The sequence below is a fragment of the Alternaria incomplexa genome (assembly GCF_024043165.1).
Source record: "Alternaria incomplexa strain BMP 0042 chromosome Unknown scaffold_14, whole genome shotgun sequence".
In the NCBI taxonomy this organism is placed as follows: domain Eukaryota; kingdom Fungi; phylum Ascomycota; class Dothideomycetes; order Pleosporales; family Pleosporaceae; genus Alternaria; species Alternaria incomplexa.
The window spans coordinates 700,005-716,375 of NW_026249863.1; the positions used below are offsets into that span (position 1 = coordinate 700,005).

At 51.7% G+C, this 16,371-nt stretch overlaps 5 protein-coding genes across 5 annotated transcripts; 3 read left to right on the plus strand and 2 right to left on the minus strand.

Moving 5' to 3' along the window:
• Positions 1-83: 83 nt before the first annotated feature.
• On the minus strand, positions 84-2,781 carry J4E90_008955 (uncharacterized protein; the record flags this gene model as incomplete). Its single annotated transcript, XM_051438476.1, has 5 exons — positions 84-215; positions 1,045-1,338; positions 1,699-2,162; positions 2,403-2,620; positions 2,678-2,781. The coding sequence occupies 5 exons, from the start codon at positions 2,779-2,781 to the stop codon at positions 84-86; spliced, it is 1,212 nt and encodes a 403-aa protein (XP_051287786.1).
• A 324-nt stretch (positions 2,782-3,105) lies between these two features.
• Positions 3,106-3,828, plus strand: J4E90_008956 (uncharacterized protein; the record flags this gene model as incomplete). Its single annotated transcript, XM_051438477.1, has 1 exon — positions 3,106-3,828. One exon carries the CDS (start codon positions 3,106-3,108, stop codon positions 3,826-3,828), a length of 723 nt encoding a protein of 240 aa, XP_051287787.1.
• Positions 3,829-8,300: 4,472 nt separating this feature from the next.
• On the plus strand, positions 8,301-9,455 carry J4E90_008957 (uncharacterized protein; the record flags this gene model as incomplete). The annotated part of the gene is made up of 1 exon (XM_051438478.1): positions 8,301-9,455. The coding sequence occupies one exon, from the start codon at positions 8,301-8,303 to the stop codon at positions 9,453-9,455; it is 1,155 nt and encodes a 384-aa protein (XP_051287788.1).
• Positions 9,456-11,781: 2,326 nt separating this feature from the next.
• J4E90_008958 (uncharacterized protein) lies at positions 11,782-13,264 on the plus strand (the record flags this gene model as incomplete). The annotated part of the gene is made up of 2 exons (XM_051438479.1): positions 11,782-11,790; positions 11,939-13,264. The coding sequence occupies 2 exons, from the start codon at positions 11,782-11,784 to the stop codon at positions 13,262-13,264; spliced, it is 1,335 nt and encodes a 444-aa protein (XP_051287789.1).
• Positions 13,265-13,730: 466 nt separating this feature from the next.
• Positions 13,731-15,682, minus strand: J4E90_008959 (uncharacterized protein; the record flags this gene model as incomplete). Its single annotated transcript, XM_051438480.1, has 3 exons — positions 13,731-14,203; positions 14,256-14,963; positions 15,013-15,682. The coding sequence occupies 3 exons, from the start codon at positions 15,680-15,682 to the stop codon at positions 13,731-13,733; spliced, it is 1,851 nt and encodes a 616-aa protein (XP_051287790.1).
• Positions 15,683-16,371: the final 689 nt, after the last annotated feature.

Genomic DNA, 16,371 nt, shown 5'->3' on the forward strand with positions numbered 1-16,371 from the left:
TTTGGTCTACGATACCCTACTGCCATCCACCGGTGGTTGGGCATATATCTTCTCAGCTAGTCTGGATATCAAAATGTTAGAATCTACGAATGATTCAGCTTTCCACTCTCATTGGTTTCGACTTCGTTCAGAGGGTTTTTGGTGCGAATCTGGGGTACGGTGGCGGCTTGGATCCATTTGAGGCACAGTGTGTTGGGTGTTACTGTTTCCATATGCTGTTTGTGTATACTTGTCGCATATGTAAGTGGTGTGCGAGGTTATCAGAGGGAATACAAGTGGAATGCGTACTACACTGGCCGGCCTAGCACGTGATGTAGAAGTCGGCGATGGATTGAACAGATAGCTGCGAACAAAAGAGGCTAAGCGCATAATTAAACTGTAGGGGAATCATGAGTACTCAGGTTCTATCATATCTTGATTTGTGCTCTGGTCAGCATATCATCAATGCGTATTATCTAGCACCTAGATATGCTGAGGAGTAGCGACAGTTGTCATCTCGTGTGCATACGCGTGTTCACTCATGGTGTTACTACATTGCTGCTAAGTGAAGAACAAGCACTTGTTATCTTTGTTTCCCACGTGGCCATGATGAACGTTGCTATAAGTAAGATGAATGGCTGACGTACAATCTGAACCTGCTGTAGCGGATAGTCTACTACGCCAGTCTATTGATTGAATGTGTCTACATACAATCATGGTAGTAAAACAGTCCTTCCTGGTCTCTCTCTGGTCGAACAATCCTCGTATCGTACGATTGATCGCAGACAAAACGGCAGTACAATTTTTGAGGACACATGATAAGAAGTTCATAAAATTCTCCTACTGCTTGTTTTATGTAGTGATGCTAGTGATGCGGATTTGGGCACACGGTAAAGCCAGGGGTAGTGTACGAAGGGGAGTGCGCTACGATAGACCGAGAACACTGTATGGTCAAATGCCCAACGACCGACCGGTCTTCCCCAAAGGAGATCATAGAGGCGGGGTTCAATACCCATCTGGATCCATTGAGCGCTTGAGCCTAGATCTTAAAGTCGCAAAACTTACAGAAAAGCGCTGTTCGAGGTCATAGATGTGACCAATGCGCTCGGGATCATCATCCCAACGAGTGAGCATTATTGCCCAGTTGATTGCATGCTCATCGAGAAAGCTACGAGCTTTTCCGTCTTTAGGAGGGATATTGAAACCGCTGCGTTTCAGGTGCCGAATCCAGTTACGGCATGCGTACTCCATTCCCAGAGGACAACGCCTCTTGTTATACACCTTGTCCCTAAGTTTTGATCTGGCTGTCCTGTTTTTCCATTCGTCTTGTTCAAAGTATCGTATCATCAAGTCCTGAATCTGGCATGTCAGCAAACGATGTGCCTCAATTGCTTCTACGAAAAAATTGACATCTGTACATCGATGCCGATGGAGCAAGAAGTCACGTAACGAAGGATGGTGAAGGCGGAGCGCTCCGGTTTCATCTTCCGGTATATCAAGTATTGCATGTAAGTCTTGGATGATCGACTCGATACCTCCAGCTTCCTTCTCAACGGTTAGCAGTTCACCCAGCGCTTGCATGCTGAGAGGTGACTCCAGCACTACCAGCGTCCCAAGTACAACTCTCAGCATTTTGCAATGCTCCTTTTTCTCTTCGACGCTATACTCCGGACAGAGTGAGTCTCGCAGAACGGTAAGATATAGATTGTCGAGATGTACTTCGGGACCGACGGGACTGTCGCCGTCCTGTTTCATGATCGATTCCAGTCTTTGAATCGCGAACCGCCTTCCTTGTTGGATGAATCTATACGCTGTCGCCGCCCAGATGAAGAGACCGTGAGCCTTCTTTGTTATAGTCGCGACGGTCTCTGGACTGAGCCAGTCCGCAGGTAGGTATTGTTGCTGGCCAACAGCCATGAGGTTCTGCTCCAGGAAGAGCGATATGTCAGCGTCGACTATGTCGGGCGATATGCGATGTAGCACGTAGCGCTGAAGCAGTGCATTCGACACACGGTTGAAACCGTGCCGAATTGCTGTTTCAAACCTGCTCGTCAGGAATATTCGGAGTCGTAGTCCGCTCAGGTCCCGGGCTTCGATCAACAGCTTGACGATCCTCCCGATATCGTTATTGTCATCGCACTCGTCCAGCGCATCGATAACCAAAACAACAGAGCTTGTGTTACCTGCATCTCCCAGTGCGGAAAGTGGTTGGACGACGAGGTGGCGCCACTGGTCGCGCAACGAAAGGCTCGATATGTTAGGAAACTTCGTAACCACTTCACATACATGCTGGCGTACTCCTGGGACATGACTCGCAAGTTGAACGGCGATGCTGGTCACGAAATTGCTCGCATGACCAACGTTGCCGCAGCCTTTCCAGAAGAAAAAGCTGGCTCCTAGGCGACTCCTGTCATTGAGCCTACGAGCCACAGTCCGCGCGATTGTCGACTTGCCAGAACCAGCCAGGCCGCTCAACCAGTATACACCTCGCTCGTCTTGTGCATCGGTCCAATCGTAAATTTCTTTCAAGAGGGCTGTTCGTGTACCCGGAAGGCAGAAAGGCTCGTGCTGCCTAACATACGCATTGAAGGGCGCTTCGGCGGCGTGCGGCAGTCGCTCAAGCTCGGCGGCCGAGGTTTGACTACAGCACCGTCAGCAACTTTAGGGGGTTCTCTTCTTTTTGAAGCAGTGCGCATACTTCACGATTGTTTGACCATGATTTTGGTACACTGCCGTCTGAATGGCGAACCGCCCACCGTCGTTGTTGAAGCTGACAGGCTGCGCAGGTGTCTGTGGACCCATGGCCGCTAAGTAGCAAGAGCGAAGAAGGGCGACATTCCAGAGCGCGAAAAAGGCAGTGCAAAAAGGTAGGGCAATAAATCTCGGCTTAAGGAGACTATTGTGCGCGTGGCAGGACTGAGACAGTAGGAAAGCTGTTTTGCGAGGCAGACTCCTGGGCGGCTGAAGGCAGGTCATGCAGCCACTGGCCACACGCAGCGGTTCAGCCTCTCGCGTGAGCAGCAACGAAAACCAGAGCCTTCCCGCGTTATCGCGGTCTTTCAAACCTTCCTTCCCGAGGAATTTCTTCTTCTATCATCGTCAGTGTCGTTCTCGCTGTCTCTCACCATGGAACCAGCCGGACTTGCACTCGGCATCGTGGCCCTGGCAGGCACATTTAACAACGCCATAGACTGCTTCGAATACATCCGACTTGGCCGTGCTTTCGGTACCAATTTCCAAACTAGCCTGCTCAAGCTGGATAATGCAAGACTGCGACTTTCGCGTTGGGGCGAATCTGTTGGCTTGAACAGCGACTTCAGCAACGCTCACAATGTCAGGCTAGCAACAGGACCGCCGGAAGATGTGGCTGCGGCGGAGAGAGTATTGTCACAGATACTGGATCTCTTCGCAAACGCTGAGGGTATTTCGACCAAGTACAAGAACCACTCTGGAGAAGTCGAGTGGAATCTTGCGACTCTCGACTCAGCCACGGATATGGAGCCTGTAGGCCAATTACTACACGAGAAGATGCGCTCGCTATCGATCAAACGCCAGAACAGTACACCGTTACGGCAAAAGGTGCAGTGGGCACTTTACGAAGAGAAGCATTTCAAGAGGTTGATCGAAGACATCACGGATCTCGTCAGCGATCTCGTGCAGTTATTCCCCGCGGCACGCGAAGAACAGCGCAGGCTGTGCAGAACGGAAGTGTCGGACATCAGCTCCAGAGACTGTCTTCGTGCTTTGAAAGAGATTGCAGCATTGCAAGACAAGGAACTCAACCGAGCTGTTATTGAGACCTTGCAATCAGAGGCTAGTAGCTTCACGCCAATGCGGACATTGGACTAACGCTGACATCCGAAACAGGATAACAGGAATGCGACGTTCAACAACTACGATTCTAAGATTGGTCAGCAGGTGGGTTGGACACACGTCTCGGGTAGTCAGGTCTTCAATGTCTCGTAGCGAACTCCATACTTCATGTGATGTGGGACGCACTCCGTCTGGGGTCAGTGATTCACCTTGTTGAATCTTGTGCGTTCCCTCAGATTATCGATCGTGGCGATGTTAGATCAAGACAACCGGCTTCGTCTCCTCCTCATTCTGCATGATCTCTCCATCCATGTGATCGAGTAGAAAGCAATCTCCTATGAAATGATAGACACTCCCATCATCATGCTCTACCTCTGCCTTCCGCAGTACAACCGGCACCCGTATCCCCATGAGGGCGCAAACCTCATCTCCAGCCCTCACTCCAGGGTACGCCAACCCCATATTCCCCTTATCCGTCATGTAGAAGCAGCGATCCTCCGCGGCCACGAAGACCGGCGCTAGGTACGTTGTATGAAACGGGGACACGTCAGGCTCAAGATCCAGGAACTTTTGCCAGTCTTCAAGATTGGGCAGATCTTCATCTGTACTGCGGCGCCATGAGGACCCATCCTCCACGGCATGCACCGTCGCGCATATTGCGCGCTGAAAAGGCTTCCGGATAATCGCTTCGTCGGTGCAGGATAGTGCCTCCATGGCCAATCTGTACCACTGTCTTATATTCGCTACCATCGCCCTCGGACCAGATTCATGAGTATGAGTTGCGCCCACATGACGGATGATATCGGCTCTTCGCGCTTTGACATGCAGCTCCCAGAGGTCGGTTGAGATAAATGTGCCCACTGATTCGCCACTGCAGAGGTACATTCCGGAAAGATCTACCCTATGGCGCTCAAAAAGAATCGCGTCCGTGGGTATATTGGCAAGATCGCGAACCCAAGATGGTCTACCGTCGTTATTTGGCCCAAACCCGTTGCCTTGCAAAGTCCCCGAAACGTCCGCAGTGTGGTCTATCATTAGTCGGTATACATCCGTCCAGGTCTCCGCTAAGGGTGCCATGTAATCCGGTTTGTAGTTCTCGAACATCCGCGGTGGCGCTAGCGCCAAGATCGAAAAAACTTTGTCGCGGGGGTCATGACACTGTCGCTTCGAGAAGGAGAGCAGAGTTTCTTTAAATGGCATGACTCCCTCGATAGTGGATGTGTGAAGAGGTATAGTCGCAATGCTGCCATGATAATACTCTCGGAACCAGTTGATTGTCTCATACTCACACATGAAAACATCAATGACCGTGGTCTTGAGCCAGTGTTTCTTCGTTTCTGGGGTATTGGGCAGGCAGCAGTTTTTGACGCGCGTGTCTTGGTTTCGGATCACTTGTGCGAAGCTGTTCCAGGTCGTATGGTAGGTCCCGTACCAGAGGATGGTGGATTTGGGTAGAATGACTTCTTGGACGGTCCAAGCTCGCTGCCACCATGGGTTGCTTGTCATCAGATCGAAGGCGAGTCGATGATTGTTGAATTCTTCGCTGGGCTTTCCATCTTGCTCATCGAGAATGCCGGGGAGAGTATGCCAATGCTTTCCCTCTGCCATATGCTCAATCCAGGCGAAAGGGGATGTTCCTGACGGTAGAGTATCTGGTATTGTACCCAGCCAGATGTGCACAACGGAACATCCGGAGTAGATGTCCCCCATCATGGCCACCTGATGCGATTTCTCGTTCAGGTCTGCTTGGTTTATGCATATGGCACCCGCCCAGAGTGTGAGAGTCTCCTTTGGGTCTCTGATGTGACAGAGGAAGTCGAAAAGGTTCGTCGTAATCTGTACTTCCTGGGCGTCTACTTCAATTGGTACCGTCTCGTTGGGATCACCCCATACATAAGAGACGCATGCAAAAGTTCCAGCCGCACTTGCGAGATCCTTCACACCCAGTGATGCTGTTATGCGGTCAGTGCTAGACGGGTGGAGATGTAGTAACCGAATGTCTCGTCGACTGGCGTCTAGCGGTCTTCCTTGATAATTGAATAGATTGTGAGTGTCCATCTTTGATGACGATAGGTTCTAGATTGAACGAAGTGAAGGACGTGGATTATCGGAAAGCGATAGACCTATGTCGCCATCTATCCACTTCATCTCTTTAGCTTTAAGTGGCTCGAAGTCCTGCGAAGTAATTGTAGGCTCTTTTTCTTTTAGAAAGTTGGTAGTACTGCATTTGGCGTCCTTGCACGTGATATCATGGGACGAGGGATGAATAAGCAATCTGTTGGTCGTGCTTGTGTCTGTCGATACGCGAGACCCTTAACTGCCGAGGTAGGCTCGAGGAGAAGGTGCGACGTCGACGCAAACCGTTGGACTGGGTGCTTTGCAGCAACTCAGTGACGCAGCTGAAATTGCGAAGCTCATGGCGGAGCGACTGGCTGTGGGCATCACTGAGGGCGCGTTTTGCTGAGGCCGCTAAGGCTGTTGTGCCCAAGTCGTGAGTCCAGCCAGATTCGAAGGAAGGAGGGAAGCTAGGCGAGGTCTTGGCATGCGGGCGCCTTGCCGACCGCGACAGGTACACAGCCTCCACTGATCTCACACGATTCCACGAATGACGGTAAAATCGCGCTCGACGCCAGGCTGACGAGTTGGGTTGCATGTTGCGATCAAGCTGAAACACGTGCTGTGTTTGAGTACCTAGTCTGCATCCTGTACTTCGCCCGGAAGGATTTGGAGTTGCTTCGCCTCCTTATCTTCCTAGGCCTGCAGCTTTGTATTGACTACATCATACAGCTCCGCGGACCCGGCGATATACCACGTCACACGTATGCATCTGCGTCTCATTGGCTGCAGTCAAATGTCAGTGTAAGGCGAACGATCGAATGCCGCTATGATGAGCGATGGGGCTACTACCACGCCTCAACCTCAACGGAGGGGCTCACAATGGGGGAAGAAACACGTTTGATGTTTGACTTCGGGGTGTCCAAGAACGCCAGGGAATTCCGCCCCCTAATCTAGATGCGACGACTATGCCGGTTGAGCTCCATTGAGGTACAATGTTTGCTTCTGCCGCGTTGCATCCTACGCAAAGTCTTACCTCGTTGAGAAGACCCGGTACAGGTACTCGCGACAGCCGTCGAATGACCTCGATTGAAGAGCTCAAGACCATCAAGAAGTAGCGTCATGCGAAAGCCGTTCAAATTGAGGGATTGCTCGACGTGTGCATCATAGATGTACTCTTCCCAAAGGCTTGGAAAGCTTCTGCATACCGCGTAAACGCCGGTCAGGCGTACCTCTACAACGTGTAGCTTGCGTAACCGACGTGGCTGCGCCGTCCATCAGCGGTCAAGGCGAGATCATACACCGTTCTTGTGAGGCATGGCAGGAGATGAAACGATACCCGGATATGTGTACGACCATACACCCGCCGTGATATGGCATTGAAGCGGTGCGCTGCCGTCGCGGTGCGCCTAGTATACTCCCACACTAGAACCCCCAACGGTATTTCATCGATTATTCAGCAATCTTACCAGCGGATTAGAAGATTGACAAGGTTCAATACCGCAGCACGGCGCGACACAGGCGAAATCTGGCCGAATCACCGTCTTGGGTACTCTGGCTGCAACGGCCCTACACCGACGATCCCGTCAGACTCTTCAGGAAAGAAATGCGTATAATCTTATTAGACCTTGCTCCTTCTAGGCGTGCACATGCCTGTGCTCCTGCTAGATTAGTCTGCTCGTGTACCTGTACTATGGTTCCGTCGGTGCCGAATAGTTCCAAGGTTTGATCGAAACATTCCGAAGAACGATCGGACGGCGCATGACAAGTTTTCTGTTACTGCGACAGCATGTCTTTCTGTAAGTTTCCAGACCGTAAGCTTTGCGTTTTTAATTTGGCGTCGTTAGGCGCCCCGAAATAGCGGATTGTACCTAAGTAGGTGTGGCGCGAGTGCTGCTAGCCCGGCTATTCTGGGCAAACGAGCGAAAGATCAAACGCGATACGAGCCTCGCATCAATTTCTTCATTTTCGGACGGTTATCCAAGGCCTCCAAGGGCGCATCCAAGGAGGAAATATTTGCGCATTCCACCGAGGCTACTCTGCTTGTGCAGTCTTGGTTAGGTCAGCGTTCGGCCCGTTATGTTCACGATACTCGACGGGCAAGTCCCCAGACGTACAGGGCTGAGCTGGTCTTACTGCGCCGACAAGGGGGCGGGGGCGATCATCTCCGCTGCATGCTTAACAGCTAATCAAACTATCGCATTCTCGCCAAGCTTTGCTTGTCAAGCCTGTCAGCGTTCGCAAGGGTCTGGACAGCGCAAGATATGCCGGGGTGTCCGCGACTCATGGTAGGCAGCCTACCTTTCGACGGGTTTGCCCCCTCGCATAATATGCTGTCCAACCGGATGCGGCTGGGCTTACGGGACCGGCGTGGAAAGGGATGAGGTTGAAATACGGCGGGCGTCGCTGCCTGCCGGTAAGCTTGAATTCAGTCGTTCTTTTGCTCCAGCACCATGGCGTCCATGTCTGGGTCGAAGCCCAACTGGATGAAGCCTTCCGGCTCTTGGAATATCTTTGCAAGCCCTCGATGGATCCGGATCGCGCTGGGGACGTTTGTCATCGTGTCGACATTTGTTTTTCTCGCTGTGGAAACGCGCGCGTTCGATCACATTTCTATTCCGGAGTTTAAAAGTCACAAAAGCGACAGCGCCGCCAAATCAGAAGAAAAGAAGGAGCCAATACCGCAACCACCGCCCTATGTCAACGCCAACATTACTCTCGACAGAGAGGAGCGACTAGCTTACGTCACCTTTCTCTCCGGAACCGTTGATGCGGGCGATGATCTGGAGGAGGACAAGTACTTCCAAGCTATCCGCATTCTCGTCTGGCAGCTCGTACACAAAGAGGAGACTCGCACAAAGCACGATGTCGTCGTCATGGTCACACCCAGCGTCTCTCAGGCCCGGCGCGACCGCCTAGCGAAGGATGGTGCCATCGTCCACGCTGTCGAATTCCTGCACACCGAAAACGACAGCTGGGTCCACGCTGAGCTCCACCGATGGGACGACGTTATGACGAAGCTACGCGTCTGGGAAATGACACAGTACGACCGCATCCTGGTGATGGACGGCGACTCGATGCTGCTCAAGAACCTCGACGGTGTCTTCGACGACCCAGGCGCCCAGCTCCTTGCCACCAAGCCCACGAACGAAACGAACCTACCCTCCACCTACCTCCTCGCATCCAACTCCGAAGTCTGGGACTCGACCCATTCCTTCCCACCCGGTCACGGCACCGGCCTGAAGAAGGCCGGCAAGATGAACGCAGGCTTCTTCATCCTCGCACCCTCGCTCGACGCGTTCAACTACTACAAAGAGCTTCTCAACACGCCCAACTCCTTCGACCCCCGATACCCCGAACAAAACCTCATGAACTACGCACATCGTTGGGACGGGCCGATGCCGTGGCGGGAGATAGCATACACTTGGAACATCCGTTGTCCGAACGACGTGGATATCGCCAAGGGACTGGTCAGCGTCCACGAGAAGTGGTGGAAACAGCCGTATATTTATGAGAACGCCAAGACGAAGCAATGGCTGCTGACGAGGCGGTGGGAAATGAAGGGCTGGTACGACGCTTTTGAGGGAGCGAACTTGGCGCGTGTATGAGTACTTGCGATGGCATAGTAGCGAGGCGCTTTGGAGTTAGTTGTTTGGTGCGATAATACCCAATACCATATCATGTTCATTTCAACATCATATCATACATATTCTGGCCCATGATGCATAGCTTAGAGTGATGTTTAGTTCACGGCGTTACTGTAACGAGGGGGCGAGTTAATGAAGAACTGAGGAATATATTATATCATGCGCTGTAAAGACATGCTGCAATGCCTATACATACGTGTAGGTCGACCCAGTCAACTTACATCTGCTTAGAAATGCTATCCATACGGTCCTGAAGCGATCGAATAGCGTCATTAATGATAGTCATCCGCCCCTCCGTGATTTCCGCGCCAGCCGGGATACGAGGCCTCAGTTCGGGCTAATGCCACCATATCATCCTTGATCTTTTGCTTCTCGTCACGATCGATCTTGGCTTCTTCAATCTCCTTTTGGTACAAATCTAGTGCAAGTGTACCGATGTCACCAGTTTGAAGCGCGTTGTGGTACTCGAACCGTTTTCTTCGCACGTTGTTTTCTGCCTTGGCGGCGTTGATGGTGCTATCGTCCACGGCCTGGAATATCTTATCTTCGACTTCTTTCAGAGGCTTCAAAACAGATTCGACGTCACGATGTCGTGCGCTGTAGGCGGCGATTTGCTCATTTGCAGTACCTTTTGGCCGGTCTGGATCCTCTTCGCCGCTAGCAGTGGACTCATGAAGTTGGAATACAAACGCATTTTCTTGATCCTTCAGCTCTTCCATTCCAGATGAAAGATCTTGTTCTGGAGTGACCTGGTCGATCTCTTCGAACAGCTCAAGCACCCGCTGTGTACTGAGGTCCGTCAGGCAACCTTCACGCAGGAGGTTGCTGGACCAATACAATGATGTTGGGTAAGAGAGGTTCGCAAACGAGAAAGGATCTAAGTCCCCTTCGGCAAGCATAAGCGGATCCCACTTAGCTAGGTACTGGGGGTCTTTTTCAGTAAGCTTATTGCGGTCAAAGACCTCCCCTTCCTTTCGAAAACCGATGTAAGCATATCGTTCTGCCTCATCAAGACCTTCTAGCCCCTGCGACTCTCGGGACGTCACAGATATGAACACCCCGTGCTTTCGGTGTTTCTTTACGAGGACAAAAAATCGATCTTTGGGTACCGCTTGGCCAAAGATGGTGGGTGTCATTCCTTTTTCTCCGATTTCACGAGGAGATGTGGTTGCTTCGTGGACTACGGCTCGAAACAAGTCACCCAGCTTGAGCCGGTCAATCTCCGCTTGGGAGAGGAGCCGAAAGTGCTTGGTGTTCGAAGCTTTAACAAGATAGACTGCCTCAATCCGCTCACCGGGGAATTCGTCTATGATTGGGCCATCGAAGCCAGGAGGTATTGCTCGCCATAACAGTCTGTCCATGTCGGCTTCGCTACGGGCACGTCTGGTATAAGGTGACCAGGTAGCGCGTCTGCCCCTACTAGGCCGAGGCCCCGCGTTTGTTCTTGCCATATCTGTCGTCAATATGCGTGTTCAGATGCTAAAGCCGTGAAGATCCGAAAACGACTTCCGTGGTTGAATTGGGTTGTAGTTGCAGGTCTAACCGGTGTGGATGCAGGGGGGTTCTTCGTGGGTAACACCGCAAGTGTGTTCACATTTATAGTTTCGTGCAATGGTCCGTGAACATTGCGATGCACATATTTTGGCTCAGTGAAGCAGATCGTGCTCTGTGAACGTGCAACGTCGCTGCAATCATATTGCGACGCGCTGCATAGCGAACTAACACATGCCATTTACTCAACACCATTCAGACTGAGTGAATAGGGTGGCGAACACATCGGCAATGTAATAGACCGAAAGGTACCTAGTCGCCTAACGTCGTCGAAAACCGTCCCAATGCTCGAGTCCTTTTGTTGATGTCGACCCGCGGCATCATGTGTTGGGACAGTATCTACTCGCGACTTACAGAAGCGAAGCCGCAAGACACTGGAGACCTAGGACTCATGTATAGAAGACAAGCTTTGACCACAATGTAAAACTAAACAAAGGAGTGCATTGTTCTCGCTTACATCTACAGTCTCAAATACCTAGTCTTCCCTTCGCCTCAGACGTAGCCCCTCCATCATGGCCAACATTGAAGATCACTTCGAAGAAGTCCCTCAGTATGAAGCTGATCAGACTGGAAAGACCAGAAAGCGAGCGCTCGAATGTGTCGAAGACAATAATCGCGATAACAGCGAAAGATGTGCAGCTAAACAGGGCAGCAAAGGCGTCACACAGAACATGCGAACAAAGAAAAGAAGAACGACCGGAGAACCGCCTCCAGATATATATCAAAGCCGGAGAAAATGGTCTTCGTCGTTAGAAAAAGGTATAAAAGACGTTGGGAGTGTAAACATCCCAATGGCTAACAACGATACAGAAACGCATGATAATTCTACTCGAGGTTCACCTCTGGAAGGCCCAGAAAGTGCGATCATGGAGAGCATGGCAGACATCGAGCAGCTGTGCACCAACGAAGCTGCCGAGATGTTCATCTTGAAGAGGGCTAAGACTGAGCAGGTAGACAACAGCCCGCCTGTAATGTTGATGAAGGTTCCATACAAGCTGGCCACGATGATCCAAAACCAGATCTCAACCGGCCTCAAATACCGGCGCGAAAAAGACATATCCATACCGAAACTGGACCAGGAATTGAGAATGAGCAGGCTGTCGCAAAAGTCCGTCGAGCATCGTTTGCAAGGATTGCCGAAACTCAGTGGAGGCCGAACGCCGACTCCGCACGAAAGTCACACGGCTGAGCGCTTGCACAGAGAAGCGCATGAAATCAATCAGAAGACGGAAAGGATTGAGCAGAAAAAGAAAACTCTATTGCGGGACATTGAACTTGCCCGTAAATCATGGGAAGGTGTTGCAATGGTAGTAGAGGAAAATTTGCAGGATATCTTTGTCCGGTGCGGGCTTTTTGAGGATGATAAGGCGGTGAGTGTTCCTCCCGTCGCGCAGAGGGTTGAAGGGATGAGGGTGGCAAGTAAGCCTCCCATCGTGTCACGCTTCGATGAAAAGAAGGATTCTAAGCCTCTGCCTGGCGAGAATGAAGCCACGACGAAAGCAGCAAACGAGGTAGAGTTGAGCGTTGGTCAGGCCATTGCTATCGTGAGAGAGGCCAAAGCTCGGAGAGAGAAGCACGAGGCTCAAAGACAACACGACGAACATTGTAACACTTTCCGACGAGGACTTCTCGCGGCACGCGTTGCTGCTGCTGCCGACCGACCGGATGCACCCGACCGCCTCATAGAGGAAGAGTTCAGCCGCGACTATGTGCGCGCCGGAAGCAAGCTTGCTGAAGCGGTGACACGCGCAGAAGCGGCCCATGAAGCTCAGTTGGTAGCTGCAGCAGAAGCAGCAGTCTCCATCATAGGCTCGGACGATGACAGGGAACCAAACTTCCCATACGATCTTGAGGAATACGCAGCAGTCAAGAAGCAGTGCCTTGACCGAGACGCCGTCCAGGAATGGATTAATGGCATTGATGCGAGCTCCAAACCCAACTCACGGCCTTTGGGGTACCTACTGCACATGGCAGAGAAATGGAAACGGGCAGCAGAGGGAGATGACGACGTCTCGAGCTCAGGAGAGGAAGCAAATCCGGATGCCGGCGTCGAGCCCCGCAGAGAGATACCACAAATGCAAGACTCTGTGCTGAAGCCGGCATCGAAAAGTAAGTCCTGGCACACGGAGCCGTACTGGAGCTTCAGCGACTGCGCGGAGGGAAAGGAACGGCGGCGGATCGACGACTGGACACGCAGGATACAACAACCCGTTGGATAGGAATCGCTATGGACCTAGTAATGAACATTCGAATGTATGCACGTTTCACCGAGTTCCACATGTGCGAAGATGGTGATGGTGCGGATGAGCGCGATCTGTGCAACTTCGATCACGTCATCAATTGATGGCATGACACATCTAAGCCCAGAACAGTTAGCGGCTTGGCGCGATCATCACAGGGAAACGAGTGCCAAACCTCGCGATCTCACGAGCGCATTTGCATCATGTCTTGCGCGTTGTACGAGCACTTATCAATATCGATGCTACTTCCACCGTGGCTACAGCAGTTTCATGCTACGTTTCTCCGTAGACCAATCGTGTACTCCTTGGCCGAATCGCAATCGCGGGATGTCCGCGAGGTGAAGAGCGACACGCAAATGCATCCAAATGCATGAAACCGGGCGCTCTCAGCTTGCGCATCCCAAACATCTTCTCCAAATCCAGGCCATCATATCTAGAGACCACATCAGGCCTTCGTGGCACCGTCGCTATCGTCGACCAAGCCTTGACCAGCTACCTGTGTGGTAGCTTCTAATGGGTCAGTGCTAGTGTCTCTCTTGCGGTACAGCTGCCTCGATACATGACCAGTAAGATAGCCATCGAAATCGCGCATACACAGTGACGCGACGATCGCAAGCACCCCGATAGCGACAGCGAAGTAGTATACGTAAGCATACGATCTGGAGTAAGCATCGCTGATAGCTATGTTGGTGGTGCGAAGCAGCTCCGGTGTCATGCCATCGATTTCTAGAAGAGCTGTTTGGTTGGCGGCCGCGGCAGCTGTCATTAGCGCGCCTAACGAGCTTTCCGGCAGTCCATCCGCTAAAACGCGTTGAGGTACTATGGATGCAAGGTAGCCCGGCACTTTATTCGTATAGACTGCGATGAATGCGGCGGTAAAGATGGAACCGAAGATAGTGCGAGACGCTGAGATCACAGCTATCACCAGTCAGCAATGGTACATTCACGAGGTTGTAAACGAAGAACTTACAGAACGCAACACCGAGGTCTTGATCCGAAACTACATACTGTACGACAATCGCGGCGATGACCTCACCCCACCCAATGGTCCAACCCGCCAGAAACGAAAAGGCAATCGCACGAGCTTTTTTTTCCACCGTGATGCTGGCCATTGCACCAAGGAAAGCAGTCATCCAGATCGAAGACACCAAGATCTGGTATCTGATGTGGCCAATCCACGACATAAGAGGACCGAGGATGACTATCCCGCCCCAAAGACCGAATGCAGCTGTTGTTGAAAGCCATGCGGTCTCTTCCCAGGAACTAACAGTGGAACCAAAGATATAGACAACTTGTTGTGGCCACATGACAAAAAGCGCGATATTGATGACACCGTAAGTCGCGGAAATGACTTCCAGACAGGTGAACCCACGTATGTCGCGGAAGAAGCGCATTGGAACGATCGGTTGCACCGGCGGTAAGAAGACCTCGTAGAGGATGAACGCGATGATGGCCACTGCACCCGAGAGCAAAAGACCGAGGATCCTTGGAGATGACCACGGCTGTGCAGGGCCGCCCCAAGAGATGCCAAGCAGGAAAAGAGCCAGACCAGCTACCAAAAGGGTGACCCCTGTCCAGTCGACCTTCTTGAGTTCGGCGATCTTGCTGGACTTCTTGCCGTGAAGCTGGGTATAGGAAGGCGGATGGTAGAAGAAGAACCACAACACAGCGCCGGGGACTGTGATGATGATTAGCAAGTCAAGATGTCGTGATGAATGCTGACTCACCCATCATCATAATGTATATGTAGAAGATCCATCGCCAATCAGCGACCTGAACCAATCGCAGGCCGATGTATGCCCCAAAGCCCGTTGCGATTACATTTGGCACGACGACTAGAGCAGTACCAACATATTTGTACCTGTTACTCACGAGCTCGCCCGCTAGAAGTGGATAGGCTGCTGGCACTCCAGATGCGATGCCCATGATAACTTCGGCTCCGATCAATGTCTCAATAGACTGCGCTGTGGCCGCGACGATCCCACCAATGATCGCAAGCACGCATGAACCCAAGGCAAAGTTCCGTCGCCCAAAGCGATCGCTGAGGCGACCGAACAGCAAAAGCGAGATAGGCTGCGACACCGTCCACACCGTACTGACAAGGGCAACGTTGGCGCTTGGCCCGATGTCGGCGTTGACAGAAGATATAGCAGCAGCTAAGGCTTGGAACTGGAAATACGTCGCAAGTACGACGATTCCAGTTCCAGAGAACGAGCCAACGATCCTTGCACTGAGGAAATAACCATTCCGTAATTTGGAGACGTCTGTTGAAAGTGCTTGTGATCGTAGCCGATCTGCTTCTTCGGGGTCGAGGGAGATGGGAGATGTGTCTGGTTCTGGATTATGCTTCTCGCGCAAGGTGTCTGGCAAATTGTTGTTGCTGTCGATGTGAGACATCTTGTTCAACGAGGACACTGCCTTGGGGTGAGAGAAGAAAGCATGGGAGGTTAAGGTGAAGATAAGAAGCGACTGTACGTGTGTATAGGACCAAGAGCTATACTAAAACGATTTCATGTCTAGATCATCATAGCCATAGGCTTGCCTCAGACTGCCATAGCTTCCCCTCTCGCACAGTCGATATCTTGATCGCCAAAAGTCCTAGATAGCGGGATGCAGTAGCGCATGCAGCATCGTTCCAGGAACATTGATCCGCAAGCGCAGTGCCCATAGCGTACAAGCCCATGTCAAGGGACTTCCGTTCTCAGCGAAGGAGATTGTACATGGAGATTGGCCAAAAGAATGGCTTCACCTCTTACGAGCGTTGTGCTTGTGCTCAACGCTCGGACTAGTGACTGTAGCATCTGTCGAGTAATGGGCAATATATGCAAGGGTTTTGATATGTGTCCTAAGCCAGGGTATGCTGCATGTCGTTTCGTGACGGTTGGGACATTGATAGCAGTCGCAGGCGTGGCTAATCAGCCGTGCATCAGCGACAGGGGTCTATTGTGCTCCGATCCATGAGCTCTAGATCCAAGTGCTGTTTATCTACAATCTTCACAGACTGGCGAAGGACGCAAGAATTCATCAACGAAAGGCAGCTGTTTTTAATATGCTATCGTGTATGATCATGTGCTACAGCTCACCAT